Here is a 17,735-nt window from a genome sequence, read left to right as displayed (position 1 = left end):
CAAGTGAAAGCTTACCACACCGTGGAAAGCAGTACAAGATTGCGCAATTTTACAGAGCTCCTAGACTTCGGTTTCTGGGAAATTGTATGCTCCAGCATGCAAGACGTAGAAATAAGATGCCGTAGACTGGTTTGCAAAACCCAAAACTCATTCCATTTCATTATTCACCGTTTACTTAAAGCACGGAGCCGAGTTTACACACTGTAATAACACAGTGGCGGCGGTGGCAGCAGTACAATGCAGTCGGAGAGATAATGCCGAGGAGGATGAAATTAATAATTGATATGGGAGGAAGTTTCCACACGAAGAACCGACCGTCCGGCGGTGGGAAGGGTACGCAGTAAAGTGGCTACGGGACAGAAATGTCAGTTGCATAATAGAAGAAGTTAAACAGTTGCTAATATTTTTCTGAGTATACCATTTCTTCCCTTTTTCTGCCGTTAGCTGTATCCAAGTCGCGAGAGAGCGACTTTTGCGGAAAAGGATAAATTATGCACCGCTTATGCTGACGGCTGGTGGAGGAAAACGTTGTTTTCCTCGACGAAATCACCCAATGCTGTCGTCGATGTGCAGTTTTCTTTCTCATTTCCAGGGTCGCTGCAAAAGTGTGCAAAAATGTCATCCCCCTATTTTCTGTGGCCGCTTCGTCGTTCAACGCCGCCGTCCACAGCACCGCCCCTCAGTGCGTTAGTGTATTCAAACTTTAATTTATTTAATTATGTGCATTCATTGTTCGCATTGCATTCGCAAGCATTCATCGTCCGGGGTAAACAGCGTGCAAGGAGGTTAAGGATTGTCAGCATCAGACGTACGGAATTTTCCTTTCCGGGTAAGACGGATTGCAGTAGCAGTTTTGTTGTTTTTAAGTTTTGCGCAGGAATCAAGGACTTGAGGAGAAGCTCCAAGCGATATAAACTCATAAGTATACAGTAATCCGTACCTTTCGAGAAATTATGTCACTTCTGGGTGCTCTGCAGGGGAAAAGTGTCAGTGATTATGATCAAAATTCGCACAAAATGAAATACCATATTATCCGAGTGGGAGAAAAAAACCCCACAATAACCCATTGTTGAATACATTTTCCAACTGCCACCTACACATAAATGACAGTAATTTTTTTAAATTTAAACTATTAAATGTAGTACTTGCCACACTCGGCCTTATACGGAATACGTTACATAACCAAATGGCAATTGAGTTTAATTAAATGATTTATACTCATAATATTTCCATCATTAATCCTCATTAATTATTACAACATTTGATTTATATCATATCTTGTTGTCTAATGCTTTGTAAGTCACTAACATACTCATCACAGATAAAAGTACCACCCGGTTGACAAAAATTCAAATTTTTTGCAGCTGTCATGTAGTACCAGCAAGTTTTTCCATGGCAGATTGCTGGGATTCTTGCTGGAACTACATAGTACCAGCAACAATGTCAATTTCTGTCAACCGGGCAGCTAAAAGAATACAAATGCCATAAAGGTGTCCTGTAAATGATGCTAATGTAGGTGAAAGAATCGATCCAAAGTTATCCCATTACTTCTAAACCCATCCTTATATTTATAAACACATTCTCTAAGATGATAAAGAATCCCATAATGTTCTCGCCGATAAAATACCAATTAAAGTGGCTCGAAATAGCGGTTATTTTTCCTTATCTCTATTAGTTGGATTTAATGGCAATAAACCCGGTGGTTTGTTGCATCGTTGTACAAGTATTGTTCAATCATTTGAGCATTATCGACGCACCGTACAGGTCGTGCATCTGGCGGTAGGAATTACACGGTTCATAAACTTTTATTACACCCAGCTTATAGTGGTTTTAGCTTCACAAATGGTGGAAATATGATCGAAGGGAGTTCGCAACGTCGTCGGCCCTGATAGCGTAGCCAAAGGGTCGGGGTGCATCACGTTCGCTGATAAGAAGGTGAAACTAACGATATCAAAAAGCCAACACACAGTCTACCCCATACTTACCCTTTTGGTGGTGGCTTCGAGGGCTTCGAACAGCTACCAGGCTACCAGCTGTAGTGCGTGTGTAGTCGGGTCTGATAAGGGTGTGTTGGTGGACGCTAGCTTGTTTCTTAGTCGGCAATCGACACCCGATGGTCAGTTTCGTCAGTTCAGTTGGTTTGTCCTTTGCTTAGTTGTCTACCACTCGCTCCCCACTACAATGTACGGTCGCTTGTACGGGCTTCCGTTTGATCGACGATCTCAATCGATGTTCGAGTTCGATTGCATCTGTCAAGTGTTGCTGCCAGATGTCACAAGAGTGTTTGAAGTTAACCGTTTGTTCGATGCCGTGATAACATTCAGACTACAATTGCTTCCTGTATGTGGCACACTCTTTTTGCCAGTTTCGCCAGTTATTTCCGTTTCCTTCTGACAAATTCTCTTCCGTTGCAAACATAATAAAACGTAACATTTGAAATCAGTTAAATTACATTTAACGCGCTTGCAGGAATCTTTCTACTTTATAAATGAAAATTATTGAAACGTTTCACTTTGCTGACACATAAACAATAGGTTTGAAAACAATTTCTATAACTGCTCGCACGTCAAAACATCAATTCTTATTCACAGGCGTTTGCAGAAAAGGTATCATTTATGATGTCACAGTTGCCATCACCACACAATGTTGTTGGCATTTTTAGATTTCCTCCCACGTGAATCCGATGTTGATATTTGCTGGCGTCAACGAAGGGCATCAACTACACACATTTCAGCACTGCTTCTCCACAGAAAAGTAAGCCCCCACTTAAGAGCACACGCGTAAATTTTATGCACAGTAATGCGCAAAATTGCGCCAACCCGAGTGCCCTAAGAAAACTTGCCGGAACGGGTGCCCGTTTTTCGCCCAAGCGAAGGTTCAATAAACGCCACGCTGGTAAGGGCGTTGGTGTCCGCACGGATCGACGGTTAAAATTAGACTGAAAAATGTGTAAACACACCGTATCGCACACTTTATTGTTATTGACTGGAAACCACCCCTTCGCCGCTCGGCTGCGCGGTTCGGGGGACCGCAGATGGGACCGTGGTAAAATCACCCACCTGTGGCCGGGTTCCGACATTGCGGTGGGGCCATGTTTTCCCTATCTTTTCCACCGTCGTTGGTGCTGGTGCTGGGGCTGATCTGATAAATAATAATACTGGCGGGCAACACGTCAACACACTCTGCACGCTCACATGTGCGCGCAGGATGCGTCACGCGGTCGAAACTGGGTAAACATCTACGGATTGTCGATACACACAGTAGTGGCCATTACTTTAGGGCTAACTGGGGCTGGTAGATGGAAGAGAAACAGTTTTATTTGTTGCAAAACCCGGTCTATGTCAGGCATTGCTGCGTGGACCTTTTTTAATTGTTAATTAATCCATCCAATCCATGATCCAATTCTGCTCAACTATGTTTGAACACAGTACCGTTGAATTTTGGTAGGAAAAGATTTCTAATCAAATTTTTACCATGGCCATAACATGAAGTCAGTCATCTTGTAAAATATAGAAAAAGATCATAGAAAGGGGGCATGTGAACTTTTTTTGTGCTTTTTGGGAAATGCCCTAACAAATAAGTTTGATTTTGGATTTTGTTATAACAAAAACAGACTTTAAACTAAAGAAAAGTTTTCAAACATTTGTCATAAGTTATATGAAAATCTACAGAAAAATAAAGAAAACCTATTAATTCATCGACTATTTTTTTTTAGTTGGCATGACAACGCTTAGTGAGACAAGGCCTCTCTCCGAAGAGAGTGTTTCTGTGACCGAAAGACGATACTTTAGATCGATCGTCATACCACAGGGTGTCGGACATGAGATTCGATCCCACACCTATGGCGTGGTGTTTAATCGCGCTAGTTAAAAAAGTATAGATGGTCTTATGTTCTGGAAATCGTTTTAGTTATTTACTATTCGGTACCATTTTCATACACCCGTCAGTTAATCTAATAACTCTAGATAATTTTAAATTTAACTATAGGTGGAACAAAAAAGGCCCGAAAGCGTTCCAAAAATATTGTAAATTGTCAAAAAGTTAAAAAAATGCAGAATCTGACAGCCCTTTAGTCGATTTTATTAATTCTTTATTACCAAATAAATTCTGATATTGAGTATCAGTACATGCGCTGTGCAAAAAAGGAGATTTAATAAAGGAAACTTATTGTAAGCAATAATATTTAACAAAACAGGAAAGGTATTAAACATAGGCGATTATAAAAGCTATAATAAGGTATTTTGATAGGATCGAAATGATCCACGATGGTCCTGAAAGAAGTTGCAATAATTGTTAGGCGTTAGCCTTAATTACGAATTTCGAATTATTTTGGGACTTCTCTTTTGCGAGTGCTGGAAGCTAGCCCGACTGTCAACTATAAATTATTGCCCCGAACTTTAGCATCATTTGCCATTCCGGTGGACACAGTAATCGTTTTGAGAACTCCTACGCCCGAGCGACTTCTTAAAGTGATTAAACGAAGCGCCGAATATAAATCGCAAAATGGCAGAGCGCAACGGACGGTTTTTCATTCGGCGTGTCCAAGCTGTCTCGTTTCGTGGCCGAACATAACGATCCATGGCCGCCGACTGACAACAACCCTAGGGCCGTACCATAAAAAGATTAATTCTAAAGCATGGATCCGTTATCTCCGGTACCGGTGCCGTCCTTACCAATCGTGCTGCCAACGATAAGCGCGGCGTTGGAGAAGATAGTGCGATATTAGGTCCCGGCCACGGCGAGATCCGGCCACGATGCTGTCCATTCCGACCGGTATTGTCTGACAGTTAGATAAAACAATGCGCCGTGATTATCGGCCGGCTCGACAGAATCCGGGGGTGGATTGAGCATGACTGTGGCATTCCAAGTGGCGTAGACTGACGGTTGTTTTACTGGTTTTACGTTTTTGTTTTTTGTTTTGGCGGCGGCTACAGAATCCCGGGGCTTGAAGAGTGTTTGGAATGTACAATTTTGGCACCGGATTCATTACCAGCAGGGTTCGGCAAACATTAATGTTAACCGGCGATAGGGTTACGTTGGTTGGAAAACGTATGGGAAATGTTAAGTAATATTGGGGAACAAAACAAAAAAAATACAAATTAATAAAGGCGTAAACAGTGAATCAGAAAATTGGGAAATTTTAGCATAAGGCAATAGATGAGAGATATTTGTTAACGTCCATAGTTAGGCCATTAAATATCACAGTTAAACTAAAGCCACTCAATATTATTTATTCTCTTTCATGATACTAGTAGCAGTTGCCCACTCCCGTGTTATATAATAGTCATGCGATGGAAATATTAGCACTCGATCGGTCTAATGAGTCTATGTTAGGGTGATTACCACGTTTTCCCCGTTAATCATGCTTTTTGTGGACACGCCATGGTTGGGAAGGTAGGTGATTTACAGAATCACCAATATAACGGTAGTCGGAGGCTTTGCCTCAATCATTACTGTTAGATAGCCACAGGACAACTCTATCGTTTGCCTCGCATAATGAAGGAGCTTCCAGGAACCAGAGGATTCATCCTAGTGATACGCATCATTAAAGACCTTCTGACGCGAGCACACCGCTGGGTATGAATAGTTTCGTTTCCGTGAGCAACTCAATATGGTTACGCACAAAAACTATCCCTTTCATAGCGTCAACATGCACACGCCGAACACGTACGATCGATGGGTCGAAGTGTGGCTTGGTTGGGCGGTGGCTTGGGAACCTTACCACCAAATACCCCACCTTCGAATGAACGAGAAAAGACGCAAATAGGGAATGGATAGGGAGAAAAAGAACCCTTTTGCGGACACAGTCGTACTCAACCGTAAATGTCGGTTTTCCGGGCGGATGTTTCCTTTCATCGGAACCCACGATGCGGCCGTCCTTTGCGCCGGATTCGTGCCAGACGGTACAGCTTTCGTCAGCTGGCTGGAATCTTCATCGGAAAGCAATTTGTGCGGCATCAGTGTCAGCGTGAGATTACTTCCGGCTGTGCACGACCGATTGGTTTGGCCCGGGTTTGCATCGTGCAGCGGCGAAAGGAGTTGCTGGCTTCCGCCGTTTTCCATGGAAATGGTTGCAACACTAGCCGAAGTAGAATTCAATCCTCACGGAATGCTTTTCCAGGCGAGTTTGGGCTGGGATTTTTTCGCCCACACGCGATTAGATGCTTTTTTTCCCTCTTAGGGGAACATGGGTCAATTAACACCTGCATGGAAATTAAAAGCATACGATACAAATTACGTATGATTGGGAAGTACTTTGTATCTAAAACATGTTGATATCATTTTTTAAGTTCGCACGTATTTTGTCTGCTGTCTTGCAAGTTTGGCCAAAAAGCCTAATAAAGTATTTTTGTTTAGCACATTGTTTAACGTAAATTTTGGTGCATAATCCTCTACTAAATCAAATCAACTCAGGCATAACTTCTCTTCGTATGTAATATCCTAAATTACATATTTCTTTTCTATGGTAGCATTGGAATACCAATCCCAGTATTGTAAGTAGCAGTTAAAGGAATGCTTATTGCGTTTGTTACTGTGTATGAGCTATTTCGTTACCTTTCTTTTCATCTGTGACTTTTTTTTTTGCGTATATTCGATTAGTTTTATCGCGAATTGTTAAAAACTGGTGCTTTTCCAAACTTCTGAGTGATTTTCCAAACTTCTCTTTTGATCCTCGTTTTCGTAGTAAAAATAGATTAATAGAGAGAGAGACAGAGAGAAGGCGAGAGTTTTTCAGCGTAGTTAATTATTGTTACTAAAATTATGATGATGTGAAAATACAAAGGATTGCCATTTCTATACATGTGGAATATTTTACTCTCTAGTCTAGATTGAGGGCTAATGCTGTGGTCCTACACAAGCGATGTGAATTCGACGCATTTATTGTTTGTGTAAGTAATTAAATCATAGTTTGCTAGAAGCGCATATTACCGCACCTTCGCCTACTCGATGGAAACTTTTCATTTCATTTTCATATACACGACCAATTGCCTTTTGCAGCGGGGCACACTTTTCCTCATATTCACGGACCAGAAGTCGGGCATGAAATTCGGTTCTTGGAAATTGCAATCTATCGCAAGGAAATCGAACAAATCCTCCCAATATCCTTGCTGGCAACGGCATTCGGGGCCGCGCCGGGACTTTTCGGTCTCAGCCAATCGAAAATCATAATTCATTAGCCACAATACGACACCATCGGCGCCGTTAACGCCAATTCTGGGCTGCGCCCTTACCCACACGCAGTTTCGCTTCGGGTTCGCCATTTAGGGAACCGTTTCGGCATGGCGTCCGATTGAAAATGTTGCCGAACGCTCCGGCTAATCAAATCTTTCCCACCGGACACCGGACCCGGACACGGTTGCACGAAGTTTGTCCGGCCAGTTAGGCTGCACGAAATTACACAATCATCGACGTCCGCCCGGTCTCACGGGTGACCGAGGATTTTCGGGGCGCTCGCCGGTTGCGGCTGATGACGCTGGCAAAAATTGTGCCCATTTTCCCGTGGGGCGTTGTGGGCATTTTATTTTCTCCAACTTTTGCCGAGAGTTTGTGTTTTTGAGCGGGCGTTTTGGTTTGTTTTTCGTTTTGTTTTAAGGGAGTGTGTTAAAATTTTATCGCCATTTTCGCTCCGACCGTTCCCTTTTCCGGTGGGCAAGAGTTTAAGTAAAAGCGCCAGAAAACGGTTCCCAACCCTCGGCTGGCTTATCCCGAGGGCCGGAAATCTGCCCGCTACCCAGGGCCGGGAAAATGAAATGAAAAAATAACACTGGAAAGTATGCGGCCCCCGTACCCTCACCCAACTGGGGACCCCTTGGGACGTGGGCCCCACCTCGCACATGTGCGTGGGGGTGGAAAATGGTTCCTTAGGCTTCCGAGACCCGCGCAAACGTGAGTGCGGGCTACATTTTCGGTGCGGTTTCAAACGGTTGCGGGAAGAAAACCGGGAAAAAGGGTATCATCCGAAAGCTGTGCGAGGAGTCTTGCCTCAAAAACTCGACTTTCCCCGAATGGTGGCTCCGTCCATCCGGTTGCCAGAAGCGTCCGCAGTGGGGTGGGAGTTTTTTGTTTTTATTCCCTCCCCACCAACACACACACATCCTTAGAGGCCGCTTTATTTGCCCGAGAAGAAACAGGCAAAAAAGGAAGCGAACGAGATCGAGCGGGCGGATTTGTTTTGGTGCGCCTTTCGGTCGGCCTTACCGGGATCGTTTTTGTAGCTGGCTTCACTCCGGATGCTGGTTTTGCACGCGGCTGTGTTGCCCCTTGTGCAGCAAACTGTTACTGAAATGATGTTTTCCACCACTCGTTTTTTGGCATATTATGCTTCGCTTTCCCAAGCGCACCGTTTAGGCCCTGTGGCAGGTGTTTGGATGTGTCTGTGTTTTTGCAAGTGATCGCCGGACGTTTTGTTTTTCAGTAACGTGTTCCACTTTTTTCATTGTTTTGCTTTCCGTTCCCGCAGAGGGTGAGGGGCCGAAAAACGAGCCGCTGAAATTGGCAGCAGGGCAGAAGAGATGGTGTGCGCACATCCAGGGTTTTTTTTTCGCCAGACCCAAGGGGCACCGGTACAAACAGACGTGCCATACCCGTCATTCATCAAAGGGTTCCGGTTCGGGCTAATTTGGTAACCCGGTGAGCTTAATCTGGTGCTACAGGGCTTCCTGCTAAAGAGCTGTCGACAAGGCTGAGAAAGGAGAAGGGTTGATGAAAGCTGCCACCGGGGATTGGAAAAATGCTTTCTTCAACATCAATGATTCATTGGTGGGAATGCAAATTATGTAATTGTAGATAGATTGAAACGATGTCTTTTTCAACGTTTTTGTTCAACTTAAAAAATAATCTTACCATTGGAGAGACTACATTAGGGAGTAAAATCCCAGCGTTAGTAACGCATGAAGTAACAGCTATTTGCTTTGAAAATAAGCAACGGACGTTTTTTACGACAAATCACTTTTACCAATGAAGCAGCAAATATTGTTATCAAATTTTAGTAACGTTATAATATAACAGTAGTTTTATTCCAGTGAACAGCGTCCTCGACATTAAAATTCCAGCTTCGAAAGCTTCGAAACCACTCCCGACACCTTGTTTCCACCTCAACACCGCAAATGACGCTTATTCAGGACGAAATCGAGTATACGCAAAAATATGTTGTAATACTGTTCGTTTTATGGTTATTTGTTCTGGGTAAAAATCTTCCTGTAGAAAGCTGTGGGAGCGCTCTCAAAAATCTTTTTATTAGAATAACACTTCTTCCTTACCAATTTTTAATACTAATTGTCTTACTGCGCGTGAACATATGGGAGCCCCAATGGTACATATTGTACGGCCTTAATGTAGTGCAGTCCTTGAGCTTCATTTCCTTCGATTTTTTTCGATTTAACTTTTGATATTTCCTTACAAAACCATGAACTTTCCTTTCGACTTTCCAACGACTTTGCTTGTTCTTTTTTCTTTTTCTTCAACCAGTTTGGTAATAAATAACGTATAAACTACAAATTTTAATAACAGAACCACCAAACTTTCGTTATCGCTGTGCGTTATGTTTGTTTCATTATAAAAAATCGATTTGGATAAGCAAACAGCTACATACACAGGGCTACATTTAAAAACAAAACCTGTGAGAATCTTTGCAATTAAAAAAACTGCTCCAAAATGTTGCGTTTATCTTAAAATGTTGAGATGTGCATCAGAAACCATATTAATTAATCCATTTATTTTACTGCTACACCAACATCGGTTTTACAACTTTCATCTATTTCAATATTTTCCTGCTTGTCGTTCAATTCTAATCAACTAACGTATATTTATCAACAAATGACAGCAATTTACCCAAAACCGCTTTAATTATTTAGTAATCTTTATTGAAGTTTAAAGAACCATATGATTATTCTATCTCATACATAAGCTTAACAACAAACATTGTTCACTATTGGTTTTTGGCTTCGTTCAACTCGATCACATTTTCCGTCAGCAGGTCGACCAGCACGTCCAGCTTCACCTGGAGCATATTGTTTTCCTGCTCGAGCGTTTTCACGCGGCGCTTCATTCGCAGCAGATCGTCCATCGAGTGTGCAGTCGCACCGGAAGAGGAAGCGGCCGCGGAGCCCCCAGCCGTCGGCTTCAACCCGTTCATCCACACGCCGTCGATGAAGCAGAGCTGCTTGTCGACCAGATTCAGCGTGATGCTCCGGAAGTCGTCGAGGTCCTCCTGCTGCGGCGGACAGCCAATGTTGAGTCGATGGGTGCGCGGTGGGGCAATTTTCAGTGCAAATTTCTTCTGAAATATCGGCATCCTGTCGTGGCCGGGGATAAGGATTCGTGTGGCTGTTTTTTGCTGCTGCTTCACCTCGTCAATTCACCTGTCGCGCGGATTCCCGTTGATCCGGTTGTTTACGATCCGGCTGCGTTTGACAGCCGTCAATCGACTGAAACACGGATCACGCGCAGGTCCGCCGTCCGAGTCGGGCGATTTGTTTGGCTGCCGTGGACGTAACCAAAGCAACCATTCGTCCATTCGTTGCCATGGTAACGCCGGTGCAATCGCAACGCAAACAAAACGCGCACACTGCATCAACACAGCACACGGTGTGTTTTTGTTTTTTAATGTCCCTTTGAACGCCTGCCAGGTTCGCTCACAGTTTCGCGTGAAGTGTCCGGGAAAGTAAACGGTCCCGTCGTCGGTCGTAATCAATCCGTAGCTTTTTCGCCCGCTCCAGCACCCGTCCCGGTGTGATGCCGGACGGGGCCACCGTTGGCAGTCGTCGTGAAAAGGACCGTGAGAGATGTGATTTACTGAAGCACGTCAACGAGCTGTGCCACGGCATCGATCAGGAGATTCACTCCCATCGGCAGGAGCACGAGCGCGTCCGGGCGACGCTGCAGGAGCTGTACGAGCGGGACAGGGAGGGTTCGCCCGGGCCAGCGGCCCACCCGTTCTCGGAGCCGGATTATAAACGTGTCAGCGATGAAGTGATCCGGAACCAGCAGAATCAAATCCAGCTGATCATAGAGGTTCGGAAGCCAAGCCCGGTAGAAGCGTGGTAGCGAAGGGATCCAATATAAATGTATATCCCCCGTTTTTTTTACGGGATTTAGTCTGCCTCTTTCTTTTATTCGCCCCCCACCACGCTGCTGTTGCTGTTGTTGTTGTTGTCATGTTCAATATTCCACCCTTACCGTGTCGCGAAGCTAACCGACATCTTTTTCGACTTTTTTCGGCATGTGCTCTTCAAAAACCCCACCCCCTCCCGGACGCAGGAAAAGGATACGTTTGAAAAGCTGTGGAAAAGCTCCCAGCGTACGATCCGTATACTCGAGCTCGAAATCCACGAGTATCGGCGCCAGTTGAAGCAGCCTAAAAGTATACACGATCTGCGCCAGCAGTACACGGCGGCCGTGCAGCTGCTCGAACAGAATCTGGGCGGCGTTCGGCAGGCGCTGGGGGAGAAAATCGACGAAAATAGACACCTGCAGCAGGAACGGGCGGAAGCGCTGGAGCGTAGCGCGGCGCTGGAGAAGAGCACGGAAGGTAAGCGCTGAAGGGGGAAGCGGGTGTGCAAAGGGAAGCTGGGGTGTTGGGCACGGAGAAGGGTGATTGGGATCTACCGCGGATTCATACCGGAATCCCCGTCGCGCTGAAGTTTATGCTAATGATAGAAGCGCAAACCTTGCGCGGTTTGGTTGTCTTTTTTCCCTTCTGGCTTCCAATAACCGGCGAGTGGTGGGGGATAAGAGATTCATTTCTAGATTTGGAGGATATAAAAAAAACCATAGTAGGGCCACACAGGGCAATATTCTATCCGTAAGAAAACCAGTAACCCCAATGGAATGATGAAATCCTTTTCACTCCACATAATCAAGAAAAACATACGAAAAAGAAATTAAAATTAAATTTACGAAGGCAGATCTTTAACACTAGAAATAGCGGTAAGTTGACCCCTTACACAATATTTGACTGTAAAATCTCGAAAAAGAAAAGGCTTTTCCTAAAATTTTGAAATTTTTGTGATCTACAGATATTTTTTAGTATATTTATTAACTATCTTTTGGTGTTTTGTTTTGTTTTGGCATCAACCTGCTAGCTCCGTGTAAAGACCAGGGTAGTTCTCAGACAATTTAAAAATCTACATATTAAAGGTCAATTTTTGGCGTCATTTGTAATCGTAAAAGTATGAAATTAATTTTAAACGGTGACCTAATACACTTGTCTTCTAGTGTATTTTTTTAGCTTACATTTTTTTTGTAGAAAATATAAAAGATGAAAAAGATTCCGTCTCGATCTGTTTTGCTTTATACCGTGACTAGTGGAATAAAGAAGGGGTACATCAAAACCTAAAAATGCCAATCCAGAAATATGCTTTGATTTGAAAAATCATCATAAATAATAACGAAGTTATAGCTTGTAAAAGAGCAGTTAAAAAGATTGTTTAAAAGCATTCGGGCAAGTGTCTAAAGCAATGTATTCTAGCAAATTAAATCAGTCACCTGAATCGGGAAACCAATATTAAAACACACATAACAGATGTTTGTTATGAGAAACTTCAAATACAGTTATGACCAATTGTATAATGATTACAATCTTCTTGCTCATAATGTATAGAACAATTGTCGAACAATAATTAAACTCCAATTCAGATAGAAAACTTGTAATACTTACTAAAATGTCTCTCAAATAATTTAAAGTTATTCCGCAGAATCATTTTGTCCTTTGTGGACGTTGCGAATGGAAACATATTAGCCTTAAAATTTAAACAGCACCAAAGATCCATCAGAATACTGTTTTTCCTTTTCCTTACATAGATAAGGTACCGATATTGCCCCTCGTTCCCCTGCAACTAGGAAACCTTTCGTCGGTTCACACCTTACCTACCGTTTGAATTTGCTCGTCTTTTTCTCCTCCTTTCATCTGGACTCCAATTTCTGGTGGATTTTCACAACCATCGCCACAATCTCTGGAATGGATGGTCCCGCGCTGGATTGGTGTGCTGGTGCGTAGCGCAACGACAGGAAACGGAAGCATTAGCGAAGGCAATCGAAGATCTGCGGCGAAGCGAGTCCCAGTTGCGGTCGGAGCTCGAGGGCACCATGCGGGAGAAGGCGGAACTGGAGGAGCTGCTCGATGCGGCCAATGCGCTCGCGAAGCAGCACATGAACCGGGAGCACGTGGCGCTGGCCAAGGTGCAGGAAGCACTGCAGCTCGCGGACACTGCGATCGAGGAGAAGAACTGTGTCGTGCGGCGTGAACGGGACGCCCGCGACGAGTGCGACTTCCTGGCGTCCACCATCGGCCAGGTGATGGAGGAGGCCGCCCGGAAGGTGGAGCACGAGCTGGCCGGCCTGCGGAGCGGCTACGAGGCGCGGATCGGCGAGATCGAGCGGGCACTCGAGCTGACGCGGTCCGCACTGGAGGCGCAGAGTCAACGGGCGGCTCGGGCCGAAACGGCGGCCCGGACGGTGGAGGACAAGTTCCGGGCGCTGCTGAAAACGAACCAAAATCTCGACACGGACCTGCGGGCGGCTTCGAAGATGATTGTAAGTGTATGTGTGACTGTGTGTGTGTGAGTTGGAGTCCTGAGCCTCCCTACTCCGTGCCGGCGATGCTCGTTTGCATTTCGAATGCGGTTTCGTAGAGCCCTTTACGAGATTGCTGATTCGAGCGATTTGGAGGATCTTCTTCGTTCTATATTCTATTTGCTTCCTCCAACCGATTGCGGATATTCGGAATATCGGTCCTCCGTTTGTCGTTCTGTAGAATGGGAAATTTGAACATTCTTTTTTTTTCTCTCTCTCCTTCTCAATTTGCACAGGTAGAAATGGAGCTCAAGATGGAAGCACTTCAAAAAACCATGGCCAAAGAAAAGGAAACCAACAGGTAAGCCGCAATGGGCGACGCGCTAGGGTGGGCAGAGTGGTGGACTTAATTTTCTCGATTTCTAAGTTACATATATTGAAGTCCTTTTTTGGTGCTTTGTTGCCACTGCCGATTTTCCATAATCATGCATTAATGAATGGCTTCCAGAGCATCGAATCGGAAATCTTCCGGAGCGAACTCAGCGGGTGGCGCGAAGCCGTTCAACAATTTGAAAGATCGCCAACCTGCGATGTGCCTGGTTTTCCATTTGGAAAATTCTAAATCTTGAAGTATGTAATCGAAACTGAATGTTGAAGGAAGTTGAACGATGGATGAATTTATTTTTTAACTGTTACAATACATAGAGCTGTTTAAGCAGTTTATCTAATTTTATAACAATTTTTTAAAGAAAAATGTTATTTTCTACCCTTACCAAAAAGACGACGTCATATTCAATGTGCTAAAAGATGTATATAAAAAAGATTAAACGCATATTATTGTGATTTTTCGTTGGTAAATTGATCAAAATAAATATAATCAAATAAAGTTATATAGGGTAAGTGCACCCATAGTGGAGCTAGTACCAATAGTGGTTGTAGTGGAATAAAATCCTAGCTCTACGCCGATATATATACAATGGAGTTAGTTGTTCTTCTATGAAATGTTCTTTGATCTTCTGCGGAGTGTTAAAAAGATGAAGCATCTCATTCCGTAATATAGAAGCTCCAAAATTCATATTTTCTAAACAGGTTGTCCCAACATGCTGCATTCCTTAAGAATCTATAACGAATATCATGATTTCCTTAAGGCTACAAATCACTACAAAATCATTAAAACCATATGATTTCGCTACTCACGTACTCCAATATAACTAATTTACACGAAATAAGTGCATTTTACCTTAATTTTATTATATTTTTATAGTTTTTACCATAGTGCCACTATAGGCACAAAAACCCAAGTTGTTCCTATAGTAGCCATAGATTTTTTCACAAGTATATTTTAGTTTTATTCCGGTTTTGGCCGATATAATCAGGTAAATTTAGTGATTTTATTCTGTTTCTACAAAATAAACAATGCGGAACTGGAGAGAAGGCTCAGCAGAAGAAGCAGAGGAAAGAAAAAAGAAAGCGGGTGAAGGATACGCTATAAAGCATATACTATAGTTTTAGCTGTAATATTCTGAGCATTTTTTAATGAATTCAAATTGGACATATTTCGGTAAAACAATACAGTCCTTTCAATGACAACGCATTGGTCAAAGAGTATTTTACCGTTCTGTTTGAAATATGCTTCAAAAATAAGTAATAGTCAAAATATATTTAAGTTTTTCGTACTACCACCACTATAGGAACACGATACCACAACTATAGGAACCATTCCACCATAATAGGAACAACCGACTAAGAAGAAAAATACGCTTTTTTTCGTGTATTTTGTATGTTTTACGGTGAAAATAGATGTTTTTCAGAAGAAAAGTCATGTTTTGATCATAATTGATTTAAATATGTAGAATATTGTGTTCTTAACACTCATAAATTATATCTAATTGGTATTTACATTACTAAGTGCACCACTATTGGTACAGTTACCCTATTGATTTTTTATACAAACCTAGCATAGTACTTCAGTTAGGAAAAATTGTATGTGGTATATAAACAAAAATTAGCTTAGTATTTGACGTTATGAAAAATAATTTTATTGCTGTTGCTGTTAATTTATGAACAACATTTTTTTTTAATTTCAACAAATTGATAGTAAAATGTGTTCGTGTCTAAGTTGAGTTTCTCTGTCAAATTAAATAATTTAATATCCTAGTAACATATACGTCATAGTCAAACTCTTTTTAATTAAAATGGGAACAATAATTTTAAAGTAAAATTCTTCAATGTGTTACATTTGTGATTAAATTGACTATGTAAGCATTGCGATATACAATAACTAATATAATTTGAACAGTCCTCATTAAACTTTTCTTAAATTTTGTAACAGTTCTGTCTCCGTAGTGACCTCTCCTTCACTTATTTTCCAATGAAAAATTGGCTCCACAAATATTATACGACAAAGGATATGCAACATTAATTGAACACTCGAACCCACTGGAGGGGACTAATTTCTACACAGCTTGAGAGAAATGATAAAACAAACATTTGACGAGCTGATGGAATGATTCCATCGTAATGCTGTGGATAGATTTATCGATTGTATCGGAACACCGAAGGCAAGAGCAAGCGTATCCTTTTCCTCCAGCTCGATCATTGTCACTGGTGCCGACAGGCGGAAGGCAGAGATCGTCCTCCCGTGGCACTATGTGGTTAGTTTTAGTCCTCCTTGGGTATACGGTGACGATGGGGATGACGACGAGAACAGCCAAGCAAACAGTTCCGTCCTTGTGGTACTTTGTTTTTCTCTTCTTTTCGATCCCCGCAGCGCTCGCTTGCGTGAGCGCCGATTGGAACGAGCGAATTCTGATGGTAAATGGACGCGTTGCATCCCGCTGCACTGCTGCCACTTTAAAGCCACCACACCACACGTTACCGCACGATCCAATAATGCAGCTTCTTGGTTTTTTTCTTTCAACAATATCTTTTATCCTTTTCCTCATTATCGCTCGTCTGCTCATCGGCTATCTCGTCTTCTGCTCCCCAAGAGCTTGCAGTGCCCGCGAGGAGGACCTGCAGCGGCTGCTGGCTAATAACGAGCAGCTGAGGGGCCGCTGGAAGCGCGAGATGCTGGCGGTGACCGGCGAACTGCAGCGCAAGATTGAAACAATGCACCGAGAAAATTGCCAGCTGAGAGCGGAAAACAATCAATTAAAGGATCAACTATTAATGGTATCGGGTTCAGCTGAGGCGGACGCTGATGTTGATGTTGCCGTTGCTGGAACTGGAAGTGCCGGAGTTGCAGAGACACCGCAGCATTCGTGAGGGTCGGAAATTTCCCATTGTTTGTCCCTGTGATGGAGCTGTCGAGTTGATGGAACTTAAAGTCCTAATGTTTTCTCCAACGTAAGCCGCACTTGTTTCGTAGAAGCCGAATAGCGAAATACCAAAACAACGATAAACTCGTACCAAATCAACCAAAATGATTGCCTCACTCAGCCAGCAGCAGATCTTGAATACCAAAACAACTGAACCGGAAGATACATCCCAATTTCCTTCCAGTTCGAGTTGATATTCATTAGCAACGGTCGGTACGGAACGCGCTCTTTAGCCCATAATGAAACTTCACGAAACAACTCCCATGGAGATGCCACAAATTTCACTGCACTGACTGTTCGGGTCCCGTCCTACGGGGCAATATCCTTAATTAGACGTAATCGAAGAGCTGAAATGGGCTTTTGTGGATTCAACTCGGAAAGAAATAGTGATGGTGAGCTCCGGGACAGCCTTTTGGTAACCGTTGGTTATTGGTCGAGAAGAAAGCGAGTCGGATCGATACATTTGGCAATTGGTATGGATTCAAATTACTGTTTGCTCATCCGACGAAGGAACTGCGGATTGGTAGCGACTGGGTTAGCATAGCACAGGGACTGTGATTAGAAAAATATTTCATAACAAAAGTCCCTATGTATTACCGGCAACGTAATAAAACTACGAGTTGCAGAACAGTAATGAAGGGAAAGTAAAAGACTGAGTGAAAGTTTTCGAGAATACTTTGTAAAGTTGTACAGTAATAAAAAATAATGGTAAAATGTTTCATCGATGACTATATGATAAGTTTGACTTTATATGTTAAGTTATTCTTAACAATATTGTAAATATGATAAGTTATTTTTCCGAAACCTACACTAGCCTTTTTGGATGTGAATTATATAACACTCAACATAGGGAGGATAAATAATAGTCAATAAGAAATATTTTGTATCATGAAAAAAGGTAGC

General features: G+C 42.9%; 2 protein-coding genes across 2 annotated transcripts; one reads left to right on the top strand and one right to left on the bottom strand.

Moving 5' to 3' along the window:
• Nucleotides 1-9,928: 9,928 nt before the first annotated feature.
• On the bottom strand, nt 9,929-10,294 carry LOC131259399 (protein chibby homolog 1). The gene has a single exon (XM_058260880.1). The coding sequence runs from the start codon at nt 10,292-10,294 to the stop codon at nt 9,929-9,931; it is 366 nt and encodes a 121-aa protein (XP_058116863.1).
• Nucleotides 10,295-10,734: 440 nt separating this feature from the next.
• Nucleotides 10,735-16,779, top strand: LOC131260562 (sodium channel and clathrin linker 1-like). Its single transcript, XM_058262327.1, has 5 exons — nt 10,735-11,013; nt 11,260-11,530; nt 12,998-13,533; nt 13,809-13,873; nt 16,503-16,779. Exons 1-5 carry the CDS (start codon nt 10,735-10,737, stop codon nt 16,777-16,779), a joined length of 1,428 nt encoding a protein of 475 aa, XP_058118310.1.
• The last annotated feature ends 956 nt before the right edge of the window (nt 16,780-17,735 follow it).

Source organism: Anopheles coustani, chromosome 3 (assembly GCF_943734705.1).
Source record: "Anopheles coustani chromosome 3, idAnoCousDA_361_x.2, whole genome shotgun sequence".
NCBI lineage: Eukaryota > Metazoa > Arthropoda > Insecta > Diptera > Culicidae > Anopheles > Anopheles coustani.
This window is presented reverse-complemented; position numbering and strand designations above follow the sequence as displayed.